Raw genomic sequence first — 18204 nt, 5'->3', positions numbered from 1 at the left:
AGAAAAGTTTTAAAAAAGCACAAAGATTTTCGTAAATTATTTAACATAGAAATAATAAGACGTATTAAATTTTTTCCCCCCGACACACCGTGACAATATACGTGACGCGTGATCAGGAAAGCCTGAGGGGATCCCGCCTCCTAACAGTCCAATGCCCGGCATTACTATTTGATGAGATAAAAAGCGCCGCGGTGGCCTCGACTCGTGAATTTTTAAGGGAGCCTCGTAGGTACCGTTACGTTTCTTGAGTTTCCGAGGTTAGGGAGTGTCGATACCCTGGGGATGCCACAGTAGTCTTCTGTCTTTAATATTTTATCACGGTAAATTATACGATTCCTCATCCCCCTCCTTGCATATGTTGATCTTCCACTTTCTCTCTCTTCTTCTGACGTTAATACTTTGATCCGCGTTTTTCTATTTGGCAGAAAGTATTCATAAAGTATATACGTTTTTTTATTATTTAAGTAGAAAGATAACGTCTCTAATATCACTCATTTCTAGATCAAAATCGTAACGTTTATATTAAAGTAAATTAGAAGATTAGTTTAGAGCGATTCACTGATATCTCGAAATGAGTCATGTTTAAGGATAATTACAACCTTGCGTGTCTTTAATGCTATATTCATAATCGCTCGGCGCCAGTACTACTGGAAGCAGTAAGTAAGCTGAAAAGGAGAAAATTAACGGCGGCATCGACAAAGACTGAGGCATGCGAATGGTACAGTACGTCTTCGTTTCAAGGAAGCTAATCATCTGCAAGCCGTTTCTGGCATACTACTGAAATGCATACGCACGCACACACAGAAATTTTCAACGTGCACAAATTGCGACGATGATTAAGCTCGAAGCGTAATGAAGAAAGAAAAGGACGGGCAAACGAACGAGAGTATACGAGCAGTGACAACCTTTGGACGCTTCTCTGTCGTAACACCGTCACCTTGCCAAGAACTTAATCAATCCGGCCCGAATACTGAAAGTCTGAAGCCGTGTATTTCAGCGACTCCTAAGCCTTTCAACGGAGGAAGCGAATGAGAAAGGCTTCCGCGCATGAGTATAAAGAATCGAGCGTAGTCGAAATGGAACGTAAACGTGGTGCAGATGTCTTTTTCTTGAGGCAATTTCAAGACAATGTTCTTAGGATTTCCGTGTTATTTGGTTAATCGATCTATAAATTTTTTAATAAAAAATATCGAAATTTCTACAAACGTGCTATATTTCGACGTAATAACATAGAACGGATGCGTTGATGAAAGAAAATAATGTAACATCCTATCGCGGAAATGATAGGAGAAAATCCGCGACAGTCAAATTCCCGGAGTTTAGTAGGACACACCGGCAGGCGAGAGGTGATGGGAGATATTTCTGTTTAATAGTCGACGTATCACGCCGGTAATGGAAGTCGAGGCGTTTGCATGCCGGCAGGCACGCTCTGGTGCTATAAAGTTAATGGCGTCGTAGGCGGCGCGATAAAATGATGCATCGTGGTTTGGCGACAATATTATTGCCGACAGCTGCATCTACGTGTACTCCTTCTATAGATCTCTCTAGCGCCCGAATTTATAATTCACGAAGGAACGTGCATACACGTTTTTTATTCCAATGATTATATGATGGGATTTTGCCTAAACTAGAGGCTTAAGATACAAATCATTATACGATTTTGATGAAATTATGCCACGTAAGAGCGGGAGCAGAGTCTTGCATAACGCATAAAACATAATGCACAGGAAAATGAATCAATTAAAATCCTTCATTTCCATGAAATAAGAGAATTTGATTGGTTAATTTTCTTATGCTTTATACATTATGCAAAGGTCTGTGCTTCGGCCTTAAGATTGTTACTAATTACATACGTGACCGAACATAGTTGCGTAACAATGCCAGTTAATGCGTTCAGCAAAGAAAACCGATCAGTGAGCGCTCAGTGATTCTTTATTATAATTGGTTTCTACACTTAAATCCAGTGAAAAGGCAAGAACCAATCATATCAAAGAATCACTGAGTGCTCACTGATCAGCTTTCTTTGCTGAACACTGCCATTATGTTTTAACAGGGGAGTAATCATTTGATTTTTTTCTTTATATAAACATCATCTGAGGTGTTTTTACATCCCAATTAAAATCATTAATATTAACAACATGTTATATATTATTGACTGCTTTTTAATTTATTAGTATTTAAGAACATTATGAATATGGACTCAATTTTCTTAAAAAAAATAAGTAAAAACCAAACAAATATTAAACGGAATAAGTAACTTATTATGACAATATTTTTCAAAAATAAGATTTTAATTAATGTAACGCTTTTTTATTGCGGGCTCTCGATGAAATTGCATGTTTAAAGTTTCATAAAAAATATAGCTATTAAAGACGAAAGACTTGTAACGATATCTATACAAAACGATATTTCACAATTCACATTTTTTTACCATTGGGATGTAAAAACACTCGGATTAATTAAAAGCGAATACGCGCAATTTACGTGCTTAAATCAAAATCCTTTACATACACGAGATTGGCTTTAAAAGTGGCATTACACGTTGTAATGTTCACGTATTCTACGGAAGAACACGAGGCTGAAAAACTTTCTCTTTTTCTATCTTTCTGCCTCTGTCGTAAAATTCCCCGACCATCTTTCGCCATTTCTCACCATCTTCGCGCTCCCATCTCCGTACCGGGCTCACAGACGGATTGTAATGATTAGTATAACGAGGAGATCTCTGCAGAAGGGGCTTACGGGAATAAGCGCGGATACCAGGAATTGCTCCGCTTTTAATTACCGCCGGCTGTGTATACCGTCTTAATGCACTGCGGTGCTTAACGAGTAATACATCGTTATCAACGCTCACGCGAACGACGAGGAAAGCTTATAACTGATTTTAATGGTTTTCCAAGGTGAAAGTCATATTTGAGCCAATCCCGAATCTTCTCGAGCAACGATGAAGATGGAAGCCGGATCGAATACGGATCGATGGAGGCTCGTCAAATCAAGAGGAATAATACAGGCGCGAGTCAAATGGAATGAGACAGTCGCGAGTAATCCGTTATCACTATGCTATTATTCCGTGTAGCGTACACGCTCATCGGAAACTTCGAGTCGAAGTTACCGCAGTGATAAGCTCGCTTACTTGCGCAGAGCTAGACGCGACGCTGTTTGTAAGTGGATTATGCTTATAATAGGGCATTCCAAGTCCGTTCTGAATATTGCGACCATGTATACATCACACCGAGGTAAATCATGTTCGTATCCACTTCAACCGCGTCGCCTGGATTCTCGCCAACGTACATCCTATCCGACAAATTGTGCATAGGATGTGACTTGCAGAGTTCAGCGAGTCGCATGTAGAAACAATATTGTATATTTATTTGCTCCGCAATGCGGGGATTTCAGTGCGTTACGATTGGCGAGGACTATTATTGAGTTCATTCACTTTAGAATATAAAATTGCAAACGGACGCTACATACGACTGACACGTTCTCGGTTTACTATCACGATGCATCACTCGGAGGATTTCTCGAGAGCGGAGATGAATCACAGACTCTGATTGTACCCCCCGTGGAAATTGCTATGATTTAACGTCCTATGTTGTCTACTCTTGTCCGTGACCATTCGTCCAACGCTCGTCGCAACGCGGAACGATTCTTTCGGTAATTTATTGGTCGTAGATCAACGTCGGGGAACGCTGTTTTGGCTCACCCTTACGTTCGGCCGGGACAATGTCGAACATCGACTCCGTTTCTGGCTGTGACATTCCCGTAGAACGGCACGCGGCGTCCGCAGGAGATCGATTGTTAGGTCTACGTTTCGGACGATTGACCTTGCAAGCGAACCACTTCCTACGCAGTGATCGTATTCTATCGACATATACATAGAGCGTACCGCAATAGGAAGAGGTTGTTGCGCAACGTGATCATCATAGCAAGTACATATTTGCAAAACACTTTTCCTGAACATTTTCACGCAAGGACACATTCCAGGGTGACGTAGAAAACCTTGCTATTATGAGACAGAATCGTATTCAGAACAACCAAGGACCTATTTTAAAATAAAGAAAGGGAGAAGGGGAGGAAGAGTTTCGTTAGCTTTTCCCGCGTGAAAATTTTCTCTTTAAATCCTGAATATTGACCTTATTCTGGTGTATTTCTAGCGTCTTTCTAGCCGTGTTACGAGAGGCTGCTACAGTGGCGTAACACAAGGCAAAATGTGAAGTATGCACTTCTAACACTTCTTGTAAGGTCGAGCATGTCGAGCATTCGTAAGAAAGGGGCACTTACAAAGAGGAATCCTGCAGATTTTCCTCAAAAAATGAATAATTATAGGGTCGCTTTCGAAATAGGATTTTCTTTATTCTTTCAATACAAAATATTCGAATTTTTCGAAGGATTTATATCTTCAAAGACTTTCGAAGATATATTACAACAAATGTTATACCTATATACACATGCGTGCAATAAATCTCCCAAGTTTTCCAATAAATTTTGCTTTAATTTACAAGACAATGTGATATAATTTATGTTTTTTCTTTGTTGCAGAGAGACGCTCTGAATCTGGAACCTAGCAATGTGGCAAATTGCGTGTCCAAAGGCAAATCAGAGGTAGGTTTCTTTCTCACAGTTCGGTTTGCGTTTCTTTTCGCATTGCGCGTCGTCTTTGAGAAGAATTTTAATTCCGGTACCGGCAAACTGGCCTGAATGCGTTCTGAAACAGAAAGGCCAAAGAATTGTGATTGCAAAAAAAAAAAGACATCGAACGTAACATCGAGGAGAAAAAAGTCACAAACAGTCGACGTGGAGTAAAATAAAAAGAACCAGCTTCTTTGAAGGCGCGCGAAACGAAAGATGCAAGCTTACTTTTTAATAGACACTGCGGTGTTATTCCAGATTCGAGAGAGAATGTATCTCATTTGTATCTTTAACGCAAAGGGATCTCATCGTAGCATTCTTCTTTCCGAATAATCTACACCAACTTTTACCGCACTGCGTCTTAATTTCTGAATTATACAAGTATATTAAAGTTCCGTTAGCTAAGCTCTCTCTTTATTTCATCTACTTTAATCAGATAAATTTTAATGAATCTTGACATAAATATTGTAACGTCAAGAAGAGTCTTACGTGTGATGGAGTTTTCCCAAATTATCGTATCTGGGCCGGAAATTAAAGTTAATCTGGAACTCTGATTTTTTAACACGCGCATCCATTTTTATTCATATTCTGAAAACGTAGTACTACAGCGATAAAACGAGCACGATTGCGTTCTGTTTCATAGACACGCGTGCTCGCGCGCGCTTATCACAGCTTCATTCGTATGCACCGTGTACGCATCGTCGTCGAGGTGTAAGGTCCACGCAAATATTCCCTACGTGACGACAAAGCCAATTCATTTCCCGTGCACCGATTCGCCGCGAAATACGCGCACGACGTGATCGACCGCGACGACTCCACCGCGCACGCGACGCGATCTTTCGCTTTCCCAGAGTTCGAAGAGAACACGGCCGCGTATTGAACTCATCTACGGGCACTATGCATTATGTCTGCAACGATTTTCTCATCGCCAACACACGTCGCACTACTGAATTTAATTTTTCCGATTCTTCTTTTTCCAGCATTTCGACTGTCGAAATCATATAAGAGTGATACAGCCGATGGGAGACGGCAATCGCCTTTACATGTGTGGTACGAACGCACATTCACCTAAGGATTGGGTGATTTATGTAAGTTTTCCATGTTATTTTCAAATAAAAAAAAATATAAAACACATACACGGAAGGACAATTTTGCTGAAATATCTAAAAATTTAGCAAAATAAAGATTTGAAAATAATTTTGTTAACCCATCGAAATAATTACGCAGGAATCTCAAGCACGAAGAGCAGTGCTCTGTAAAAAGTTTTGACATTCTAGCAACCAGTTTGAGCGTTCTGAAATAATACATAATTTTTTAATGATTGAACAAAATTATTTTTCAGATCTGTAGCCAGCTACATTTTTAGATATTTCAGTAAACTATTCTTTCTGTGCGTAAATGTGGATTTGAGATTGTATATAAATTATTATATATCTTACATAAAATATAACCTTTAAGTGAGCAGGTGAAGTGTCTAAAGATAACATAAATAGACAATTAAGATATCTACCGATATCTTTAAATATCGTCGATCACTAAACATCATTAAACTTCTCAGTTATAATATTATAATATGATGAATTATTTTATTTTTTCAATAGTAGGATATTAAAATAAATACTACAATTGTTTTTTCACATCATTCAATTCTCTTTTCCTTTTATACTTTACGAATGCAACATATACTAAATAAATTCGTTAAATTTGATTTTGTAATACGCGACAGTTTGTGATTGGATTGTGAAATTGTTAAAAACGACAATCGGTCTGACAAAGAGCTGAAAAAAAATATATATACGTTTAAACGTTTGCTGTCATTTGTTTATTGAAAATTGAAAATGCGAAACGATGTTAAATACATCCGCAACTTCCCTTAAAATATATTACGGATTCAGCGTGATATGTGCAACGCACACCGATTTGTGCTGCTTTACGCTTAATTTAATTAATTAATAACAGAACGCGAAGAGGCATCTGAAAATAATATCGTTAATTAATTTTCGCGTTACGAATAAATTTCACCGCCACTCACGCATTCCTCGGTACATTTTAATTTAATTCCCGTCGAAATATTTAAAGCCATATAATGAATAATGCTGTTATTAATGGAAATTTACATGCATTATCGCAATAGTATAAATCCGCATGATGTGATTTGCAAAGTTGTGTAAAGTGCATCAAAGCGTCCGAGCAGATGAATCTTGCGCTTAAGTATCCGTATAACAACACGACAAAAGATACAACAGTTTCGCTTTGCTAAACATTATGAGTCCCGGGTGTGCCGTAACATCTCGCGTAATAATAACATCCAGCCGCTTACCTAAGCTACTGCTAGAAATTGTAGCTACTAAATAAAGTTACATCAAGATATTCGGTATTAAATTTTATAAATATATATTATAAATTTATTATACCATATAACATGCTTCAAAATTATTTCTTTCGTTATTTCTTTCATGTACAAATTTATTAATCGGCTTGAAATTGTGTGTGATATTTTTTTTAACTGAACCTCTTTAAGTGAATAGATGAAATGGCCACAATACCCCAGATATAATTTTCTTTAAAATCTCGTTCTGAAAAAGAAAAATGAAAAGTATTGCCTAGTGCTCGAAAATCTTAAAATTTTTATTATTTTTACATTCCTTTATTTTATAAAGATATGACTAATACAAATTTGACTAATAATAAAAGTAAAAAAAAAACTAATAAAAACATAATTATAAAATTAAAAATCTTTTATATATAGGAGTATTATGAGCATTCTATCTATCAATTTGCGTTTTAAACCACCTACTTATTTAAAAGTTAATCAAGCTGGTTTTATAATTTTATTACCTTCTGTAAAATTTGTGCCTTTTAACTCACCCCTTTTATTTCTATAACATCTTATCATCTGTACCTATCTGATCACGTCCCCCAAATGATGTTCTTTCCAGAGCAATCTGACTCACTTACCGCGCCACGAGTTTGTCCCGGGAGTGGGAATGGGTATCGCGAAGTGCCCTTATGACCCTGCGGACAATTCGACGGCGGTCTGGGTCGAGAAGGGCAATCCCGGAGACCTGCCAGCTCTTTATTCCGGCACGAACGCCGAGTTCACCAAAGCCGATACCGTAATCTTCCGCACGGATCTCTACAATCTGACTACCGGTCGTAAGACATATAGCTTCAAGAGGACACTCAAGTACGACTCCAAGTGGCTCGATAGTGAGTACTCTTTTCACAAACGATATCAATAGCAAAGAGCTTAATAATTAAACTTAATAGAATATCTATATTCTTTTATTGAATCGAAGATGATATTCAATGACTTTATAATATTCGACGTGTTCGAATCTTCGATGTGATAGTATTTTTTGGACGCATATTTTCTATGATTATGTCTCTCCTACATATAGATATCGATCGGTACGTCCACCATTACCAAATATACTTAAATCTCCGCACTTCATAGAGAAATCTTTACTGGAAGATAATTACGGCGTGTCGAGGCAACAATGAAATTTCCATTAGGCTTAGAGCGCATAGTATTAACAGAAAGAGGGGGTCGTCCTTGATCGGCTAAAAAGCGAAGCAGGTCTTCCTGAAGAAACCATGCAGGAAGGGTGTGCTGCTTAGGAAATAGACAGGGAGCTTTGAAGTAGGACCCCGTCAGCCGGGAACACGCTTCGGGTTCAAATGGATGCGAATAAACTGCCCCGCCTATTTTCCAAAGGTACTACTGCCTTCCTCGCCGACGACGAGGAGATTCTCGCGCAGAAAAGCAGGGGAACGACGGCAGGGGTGGGTTAGAAGTGGAATTATAGGAGTTTGGAGGGCGATGTCGGCGCTAGGTTCGCTATCGGACCGGTTAGAGAGGGTGCCGGATCTTTCTCTCTTTCTCTACAAACGGGGTAATAAAATAACACCCCGACGCGATCTTCCTCGTCCTAAACGCTGCGTTCTCGACGAAAGTACCCTCTCCTTTTTCGAGAAAAAGAAGAGAAAGCGAGTCGACTGAAGAAGTTAAAGTTTTCCCGTCCATCCGCCGGAAACCGCTCTCTCCCGCTTTACCTCGTCTCAGTCCCGCGTAGTTCGGAAGCCCGAGCTTTAATCAGTTTTACCGGCTCTCTGATTCGTCGGCCGGGATTATTGCGATCCTCTCGATTTTTCGTTATCGGAGCGCGGAACGTGAGAGGCGCGGCAAAAGCGGCCCGGCAAGGAAATTGGAAAATGTAGATTAGGACGTGCGTCGAATATAGACACACAATCCGACATGGAATTTAATAGCGTAACTCGCGAGAGGTAGGGGCGCAGAGCGCGCTGATTTGCGATGATCAAGTGTAAATAGAATCCGATTCGTTAGGTTCGTCGGTCGTGACGGGACACGAGGAATACGTAGAAATTTTAGTTATACGAAATTTAGTTATACGAGCGTTTAATATCGAAATCCTTCTCTATTCTTTGACTGTCTGCGTTTTAAAATGATTGTCAAGAAAATCTTGTTCCACAAATAGTTTACATTTCCCATTGAATATTATCCGTTCGTTAGTTCGTCGAGTCAAATGCAAATGAAATATTTATATAAGTTCTTGCTAAATAAACATTTTTGATTTATTAATTATTATAATAAAAATTATTTTTTTTCTGGTCGATGAAAAAATAAGTTGTCCGGATAAAAATTAATTTTAACTTCATCCTTGTCACAATCCTTTTGCGGTGAGCGTTCATGCGCGATATATCGAACCGTAATAATGGCGCAAGACGGTTAGATGGCTGCTTTGTATTTCTCGAGGGGGCTGCTTCCGCTTTTCCTCACTCTGTCGAAGCGTGCCACCACTCGAACCCACTCCTTCAACCGTCGTCGTCGGGAAGGAAGGTCGCGGTATCGAAGCGGCAAAAGCCGGAGGGAATGGTTGGACGACTTTGTCCCACTTTGTATCCTTCGCGCCCTCCCGCGGGACGCATGATTAGCCATTTGTTTCGTCGTTTAATTTCGAACCAGCAGCCCTTTCGCTACTCTCTCTCTCTCTCTCTCTCTCTCTTTTTTCTCTCTCTCTCTCTCTCTCTCCTCCCCCCCTCCCTCCCTCTACCCTCCCTCTCTGTTTTTCTCCCTGTTTCTCTATCTCTTTTTCGCCTCTGCCTATTCCTCTACCTTCCAAGCTGCCAGGAGCCACCTCCGTTTAGACCCTACAAGCAAGACTACTGAGCGCCACCATCAAGGATCATTCTCTGCATCGAGTTTGTCTATTAACAGAGGCGTTGATTAAAAGCAGACGAGAGTCCCGGAAGAGACGGATGGGCTCCACGCGCGCTCCTCGTATAATCTTTGCGACTCTCCGACCCTTCCTCAGCGTCGACCTTCCTTCTTCGCTCATAGCCTCTCTTTCTCGCTTCTTCGGTTTACTTGGCGGCAAGGCAAGACGCAATGAAGACTGATGCGGTTCGTGGTGCGAGGTCATGATAAGGAAAACCGGCTCCGGGAGGGTAAATCGCAGACGGAAAGGGAGACGAAGAAAAATAGGGAGCAGAACGCAGTGGACTTAACAAGCTTTGAATAACTAGCTGACGAGCGTCTACTTTCACGGATCCTTGCACGTGCGGAATTTCGCTTGAACATTAACCATCTTCCTTTCCGCTGTATTTAAAATGTAAAAGTCTCTTTTCGTCGCGATGTAACGAGACGCTCTTTTTCTTGAAGCATAAGCGAGCACTTTCAGTGTTCGAACTCCATCGTATGTTACTCGTCAACAACGTCGGGGTACACAATCAAAAGTCATCTCGCTATGAGATGCTTCCACGTCTCCTCTTCGTAAATTATTTCTCTCCTTCTCGCTCGTCTCTGTCTATCTACATGGGCTTGTACCGCCCCAATATATCAAACTTCCGCCGTCGAAGCGTCAGACAATCGATTTAATCGCTGAACCGTGAGAGAGATTGCGGCGGCCTCCAGCCGAGCGCCGCCGCATAATGTAAAATCGACGAGAGAGGCCCGGCCCGATTCTGGCGACGTTGACGCGATTCGAACGTGGAAAAATTCGATTTTCTTCGCTATTTTCTCGTGTCACACAACTCCAATTTCATCGTTGTGCGGGGTAAATCAGTTTCCTCGGTACAACAAGCAATTACACCAAGATTAAACCGCAACGCTTGCATCGAGCTACGAATAACGTAAATATTTGCGCGATTTATGCCATGGCGCATATCGGATCTGAATCTAGTTTTTAGCCAAACCACAAATACACGAAAATCGTTGATCGAAAATCGGCAAAACAAATTGAAGTTGATATGTAGTAAATTATTTTCAACTAGGCGGATTATGGTAATTACGTGTAATATTTCTTAACTGTAAGATGTCTTGGAATCGCTCCCCAATGGGCTCACTAAACCGTTGAGAAGTTTATTGTTAGGTCAAAAGAAACAATAGTAATTCAGTTTCTCGAGTTAAATAATATTTTGTTATTTTTAACTTCCATATATGTCAAAATGTAAATCAATTTATTTCTGTGACTGAATTGCTTAGTTTCAAAGTAAACAACGTCCATATTACGTATGACACTTAGTCAATAATAAGTTAAATTTAATTTGAATTTAATATATTTCTTGAGTTTAATGTTTAACTTCATTGTTTTAGTTAAATTAACAACATATTGAGTAAGAACAGTGACGACTTTTAGATATCAGAAATGATTTTAGAAACGATTAAAATTCAAATTAGGTATAATTTGGCAATACGAATTTAATAGTGTTATTTCGGACTCTTTCTTCGCGCAATTTATTCAAAGATGATAATAAATTCTTATAATTCTACTACGCGAAATTCAATAAAGCCGATTTAATGGCACTTCTCTCATGCTGTGCAGTTTTTCGAGCTGGATGTTGATGAATTGCGATTTAATTTTAGTTATTTATGTATTTGAGGAGATGAATTTTAAGAAATTTATTATAAAATTAATTTAACAAATGACACGAGATTGCAAAATTATTTTTTCACTGAATTCAGTATGTTTTCCACGAAACGTTTTCAAGGGACGCAATTAAAGTGCATTATTTCTAAGCTCTGCTATAATATTCGTTTTTTACTCTCCCTTCCTCCCACTTGTTCTTGAAACAGGCACAAAATAATACTGTTGCCTACGAACTGCCTGCGGTTAAGCGGAATTTGGAGGAGATTATTGTCCGCGTTTGAACGGAGCTGGAACAGTCCCGGCGATGAAAGTTTTTACGCATAGAACGAGCAAGGACATCTTCTCGTGTACCACCCGCGGCGAATACTCGATTCGCGATTATTATTGTGTGCGCTTATTGCGGAGTATCTACGCGAACTATCTGCTCTAGATGCAGTTATTTTGCTGTAGAATGAGGTAGACGCGCTAACGGCTAGATTACGCGACCATATAAATTCGCCAGAATATTCCGGTTGAACAGTTTTGCAACTGCGAAATATCGTCTCAGCGAGGAAACGTACATAGAATTACGAATTGAGAAACAGATTTCAAAGCGCTCGAAAATATCAGAGGATTAATAATATCACACCTTTTTATCTTTGTAGAACCGAACTTCGTGGGTTCGTTCGACATTGGCAGCCACGTGTTCTTCTTTTTCCGCGAGACCGCGGTCGAATACATAAACTGCGGTAAAAGTGTGTATTCCCGCGTGGCGAGAGTCTGCAAGAGGGACACTGGCGGTAAAAATATACTCTCGCAGAATTGGGCCACATACCTCAAGGCCAGATTGAATTGCTCGATACCTGGCGAGTTCCCGTTTTATTTCAACGAAATACGTGAGTATATATATCGGCATATATGTTGTACAACATGATATATATTTTTGCTGTATGACATATTTTTTATAGTGTAAATTACACTTTCCTTTCTACTTTTTTATACTTAGAATTCAGTGCTTTTAACCCTCCGCCGGCAACATTAATTTTAACTTTTCCGTCAGCACAATAGAGGGTTTTTGAAAAACAGAGCAAATTTTTTTATTGTTCCGGATTATATAAAAATCTAAAAAAATTCTGATATATTAGAAGTCGGACTGCATTTTATTCATTTTTTTACAGATTTAAATTTATCTATTAAAATTCACAATCAAAATATTGATGGTGCTTTTAAAAATCCCAATTTTTTCCCGGCAGAGGATTAAAGATATTTATAATTATTTTTCTCTAATATAAAAAATGTTATAATAAAAGTGTCTCTAATCGAAATGATATGTAATGTTACAAAATCTTTATTTTTAACGGGGAACAAAACTATTTTCGCTATTATTATATTCACATTCTGACTCATATATTCTGGCGACATGTAATTACATTATTGCATCCTTGCTCAGAGAGCATTTATAAGGTGCCGGGTGACGATACGCATTTCTATGGTACCTTCACCACATCGACGAATGGGTTAATGGGTTCCGCGATATGTTCCTTCCACATTGACGCCATCCAAGAGGCTTTTCGCGGAAAGTTCAAAGAGCAAGCAACTAGCAGTAGCGCGTGGCTACCAGTCTTGTCCAACAAGGTTCCAGAACCGCGCCCGGGTCAATGTGTCAACGACACAGAGACGTTGCCGGACACCGTCCTGAATTTCATAAGATCCCATCCGCTGATGGACTCCGCGATTTCGCACGAGAACGAGAAACCGGTCTTCTACAAGCGGGACGTCATGCTTACGCGATTGGTCGTCGATAAACTGCGCATCGACTTCGTGGGCATTGATTTGGATTATACTGTCTACTACGCCGGCTCTAGTAAGCAAACTATCGAATATCCGTCAAGATGAATAGAAACGCGATCTGATAACTTATTCTTCCTTGATAAAAATGCGTGAACACATGCCTCTTATCACGTGTTATAGGTGATGGCCGCGTCCACAAAGTTGTACAGTGGATCGACAATAATGGCGAATCCCAGTCGATCTTGCTGGATGTTTTCGATGTCACGCCTGGCGAGCCGATACAGGCGATGGAGATCTCGAAGGAACATAAGGCTCTCTACGTTGCATCGGATCATCGGATAAAGCAGATCGATCTGGTAATGTGCACTCGACGATACGACAACTGCCTGCGATGCGTCCACGATCCTTACTGTGGATGGGATAAGGACTCAAACACGTGTAAACCTTACGAACCAGGGTAAGTGCTCATCGCATTCTCCGTAAACGTGATCGTAAAATACATTGCGAATACACACGCGGAGTGCAATTTATAATCTTTAATTTTACGCAAGATGCACACGTATTATAAAAAAACAAAGAATGAAACACATTCAATTTTCGTCATAATTTACTCGCTTGATTACGGCACGCAGATTTCGGAGCAGAAATATTCGCGCCGATTTTACGCATCGTATATTTCAGTTACCGCAGATTCATTTCCGTCCGGTGAAACGAAATACTTTTACAAAAATAAAAAAATAAAATAAAATAAAGGAAAAAAGAAAATTGCAGCTGACGAATCAAAATTCAATTTCGAAATATTTCGGAATAAAATCAACGGCAACGTGAATGTTCGAGATTACGTGTTCGCGACAGAATTATTGTACGTATAATCGTGACTTTTGATTTTTATTTCAAATTTTTTTCTGTTCGCAGTCTTCTTCAAGACGTGTCGAACACCACGGCAGACGTTTGCGACAGCAGCGTCGGCAAACGGAAACTGGTTGTCACGTGGGGCCAGTCGGTGCATCTGGGTTGCTTCGTGAAGATGCCGGAGGTCCTGGCGAACCAAGAGGTGCGGTGGTACCATTACAGCAAAGAGAAGGGAAGGTATCAGATCGCGTACAAGTACGGCGCCGGCGGCGACAAATTCATCGAGACTTCGGAGAAGGGTCTGGTAATCGTCGGCGTGAACGAGCAGGACGCCGGCAGATACGACTGTTGGCTCGGCGGTGCTCTCCTGTGTTCGTACAACATCACTGTGGACGCGCACAGATGTTCGGCGCCTGCCAAGTCCAATGACTATCAGAAGATTTATTCCGACTGGTGTCACGAGTTCGAAAAGTACAAGTCGGCGATGAAGAGCTGGGAAAGAAAGCAAGCGGTAAGTCGATTCATCTTACTCCTCCTCGGATCAATCGATATAACGTCGATAGATATCTTCTTCAAATACCGGGAGCGAAATGACGTTGCCGTATATCTCAGATATTCATATCACCGTCCGTTATATACGTACATGGAATTGTCATAAACCGTAATCGAACCGTTCAAAATTTGCATTGCAAAAACGATGTACAATTCAGCAGATTCTACGTATATTCAGTTATCTTTATATGCATCAGAATGGATGGACGAAAATTAAATATTTATCATGAAATTGCTCGATGTGAGATAAAGTTTATTGTGGGGAAAATACACCTACGGCGTATAACTGTAAATCGATAATGTGTATCGATAAATATAATTACATTTGATAGCCGGCAAATGAGAATTACTCTGTGATTGTTCAAAATCGTTCGTGATCTTTTATGTATTACGCAATGACAACTCTTAATGCGTATCAAAATCAATATAATTTGCACAACAGAATTATTAATGTGGTTAGCCGATTTTACGCGTTTACTCTATATAAATATTTGCGCTTGTATTAAGGCGATCGTTAATATTTTATTATATCGTATATCATGACGGATGAGTTCATAATAATCTCTTATAATTTACATGAATATGCTGCAGTGAAATCAGTTATGATCGATTGTGAAATTTATTCATATTTACTTACGCGAATTGATTTCACGCAGCATATAGTGATCATCTAGTTTCGAACACGTGGTACACAGTACACGAAGCAACAATGTTGTTTAATACAATACATTCGGGAATCGAGATGCAATTCCCTTTACAGCATCGACGTGCGTGTTTTCTCTGTTGCAGCAATGCGCCTCGAGACAGAACGACAGCAATCAGAATTTACACACGAACGAGGTGTACGGCACGCCCCTCGTCTGATGGAGCCGATCATTGGGTCCCTCGTCGAGCCGAGATTACGATGATACGATGATACGCATAAGCGTCCCGCCAAGGAATCGCGGCTGGACCACAACCGGTTGGATCGGCCTGGCCTTCTTGTTGGCCGGTCACGCCACTGCGCTTGGCCCGCTGGTTACTCGAGGACTCTTAAGTGACTGAAGTCGGTCCAAACGGTGAACTGAATACGTAAAAGGTGTGAAGAACGTATGATCGATCGTGTATACTATTATCCACGTGCCACGGTGCCCGAGAGCTTCTCGTCGGCGCTGCCGATCGCGAGTGACCATCGAGTTTATTGGCGATCGGTGACCCGCAAGAATATTCCAGTTCCGTTCTCGTCGCGCATCCAACTTTCCGTTACGTGTATATATATGTATACATATATACATATATATAGATATATATATATCGTACTCGTCTCGCTGTAAATAGACGTGTCGCGTGCGATCCGCGAAAGTGAGACCGGACGCTGGACGCCGCGAAAGAAGCGCGGAGTCAGCGGGACAATCCTCGGCTCGTAAATTTCGATACGATTGCGCAATCACGCGGAGTGATGTTCCTCGGGGTGAATGAACGATACCTTTTGTGCCGAAGAATCATGGATAAAGTCCTGATTCCTCTCACATCTGGACCGGTCGATGCTGCATGGAGAAACGCACAGTTTTCTTTCCTTGAACTTTTAATTAATTTTGCGAGATGGGAGGGAATTTTATGTGTACATATGATATTGAAGCCTCATTTACGGAAGACGACGCAACGTTGATCGTGATATCATCGTGACCAAGATATCGATTATCGATAAAACATCAAAATTAAGCGGTGCGTCAAAAGGAGAATGGCGCGTTACCTTGCAGTTGTTTTCGCATCCGGAAGATAGAAGCGACCGACAACACAAACGAAGTCGAGATGGAGCTTCCCTACAACGGAGGTGGGAGCATCGATTGGAGAATAGTTGCAAACGGCTCGCACCCGCGAGGCTGAGAGGAAGCGGTGGCGTCAGACGAGGAAAGAAAGGTAAAACGTTAGAAAGGAGAAAAAAAAACGAAACGTGACCAACGGCGCGTTTACGACGTCACGCAGGTTACATATGAGATTATTATCGGCTTTAGAGACCTTCATGCGAGCCGCCGCTGCGCTGCTGCACTCGCGCGACGCTGGTTAGCTTTCCATATCACGTTCGCCGCTTTTGCGGCGCACACACGCCTATTTTCTACCTGCACCCTTCAGACCCACCCACTCAGCTCTCGTATCCCTGCGCACCTCCGCGTTTTCCTTCGTTTTTTCTTTCATATATCGCATCTCGACGATCGCGCGAGCTACTGCCTGTTATCTTTTGTTTGCGAGAACCTTCGTGCCGTTTTGATCATCACCATTATTCTTCATGTACGAGCGAAACGAGCATACGATGACGCCGTGTTTTTATTCCCGCGCATTCGCATTATGTCGACAAAAGTGCGTCGTATTCGCGTGTCGCTTCGTGTCGCGCGGAACCCTCGAAAAAATTGACATACTCCAGTTCGCGAGGAACCACCTCGAGTACCTTCACGACGCGTCATCGTCGAGAACCAAACATTCCTTCCCCGTTCCCCTCCTTTAAATCAAGGTGCTACGCGGGTTTATTTCCTTTAAAGAAAACCGATAAGAATCGTAGTTTCAGATCCACGTATACATTTCTTTCAAACGCAAGTAACCCCGTCTGTTCTTTTTTTTATCCGATCCTTTCCTCACAGACATACACGCGCGTGCACGAGAAAAACGCGTTACACGCCTAACGAGCGATTAACGGCGATCGTTATATACGCGCCCGTGCACTGTACATAATACCGGACTTGGGAGTCACGTGTACACATTTTCCGCTTAGATAAGTCTAATATTAGCGTAGAGGCTATACATGTTTGCTTATAAGTTTTCGATGAACATGGCCAGAGAGATCTCTCGTTGCATCCCGCGGTATCGCTGAGTAAACCGGAGTAACGACCGCCAATAAAACTAAACGCGGTGCTGGGGAACATCGAGGCGAGCGATCGTTTCGACGACTTCCGGACTTGAGGTTGCGCGGGCTATTGGACCCAGCATTGCGCTTTTTTATCCGCATACATGCAACATGTACATGTTTCGGCATAGAAAAGCTTATAGCATAGGACGCGCATCGTCCGTGAAGTCTGCTTCGCCCGAAAACTGAAACTTTGACATATTTGCCGTTATATTTGGTTTATCTTAAGATATCAAATACATTGATTATTACTTTTCTTTTTTATTTTACTACCGTTAGCTTTCATTACGCTCTGTTTTGTTATACCGCTCGAGAGCTTCTTTCGGACATGGGAACGGGCGTTTCCGACTTCGTGATTATCTGTACATAGATAATAGCGTTATATTTTTATAAAAACGACAGAGAAGACTTACTGCTAAAAAGCAAAAAACGACATGATTTTAATCTATTGTTAGTATTTCGACTATCCGCATTCAGTCAAGTTGATTGGCCACAAAAAAATATCTCTCGATCTCTGAATAAACAAATGTTTTTCAACAATGCAAACGGATATTTTTCGACACATTCGAAAATGACAGAAATTCAATTTTACCATGCTTCATCGCTAATTTTGCAAATACATACGTCCTCGTTTAG

General features: G+C 40.8%; 1 protein-coding gene across 3 annotated transcripts in view; it reads left to right on the top strand.

Annotated features, from left to right (window-relative positions):
- Window positions 1–17964, top strand: part of Sema2a (Semaphorin 2a) — a 351866-nt gene extending 333902 nt beyond the window's left edge. For all 3 annotated transcript variants that reach the window (XM_018455942.1, XM_018455941.1, XM_018455943.1), the window contains 8 exons: window positions 4537–4599; window positions 5607–5714; window positions 7566–7836; window positions 12161–12391; window positions 12946–13359; window positions 13467–13743; window positions 14202–14649; window positions 15480–17964. In XM_018455942.1, the coding sequence (XP_018311444.1) occupies window positions 4537–4599; window positions 5607–5714; window positions 7566–7836; window positions 12161–12391; window positions 12946–13359; window positions 13467–13743; window positions 14202–14649; window positions 15480–15554 (1887 nt within the window). In that variant the 3' untranslated portion in view covers window positions 15555–17964. The remainder of the gene's footprint in view (window positions 1–4536; window positions 4600–5606; window positions 5715–7565; window positions 7837–12160; window positions 12392–12945; window positions 13360–13466; window positions 13744–14201; window positions 14650–15479) is intronic.
- Window positions 17965–18204: the final 240 nt, after the last annotated feature.

This window comes from Mycetomoellerius zeteki, unplaced genomic scaffold (assembly GCF_001594055.1).
Source record: "Mycetomoellerius zeteki isolate Tzet28-1 unplaced genomic scaffold, Tzet1.0 scaffold52, whole genome shotgun sequence".
Lineage (NCBI taxonomy): Eukaryota > Metazoa > Arthropoda > Insecta > Hymenoptera > Formicidae > Mycetomoellerius > Mycetomoellerius zeteki.
This window is presented reverse-complemented; position numbering and strand designations above follow the sequence as displayed.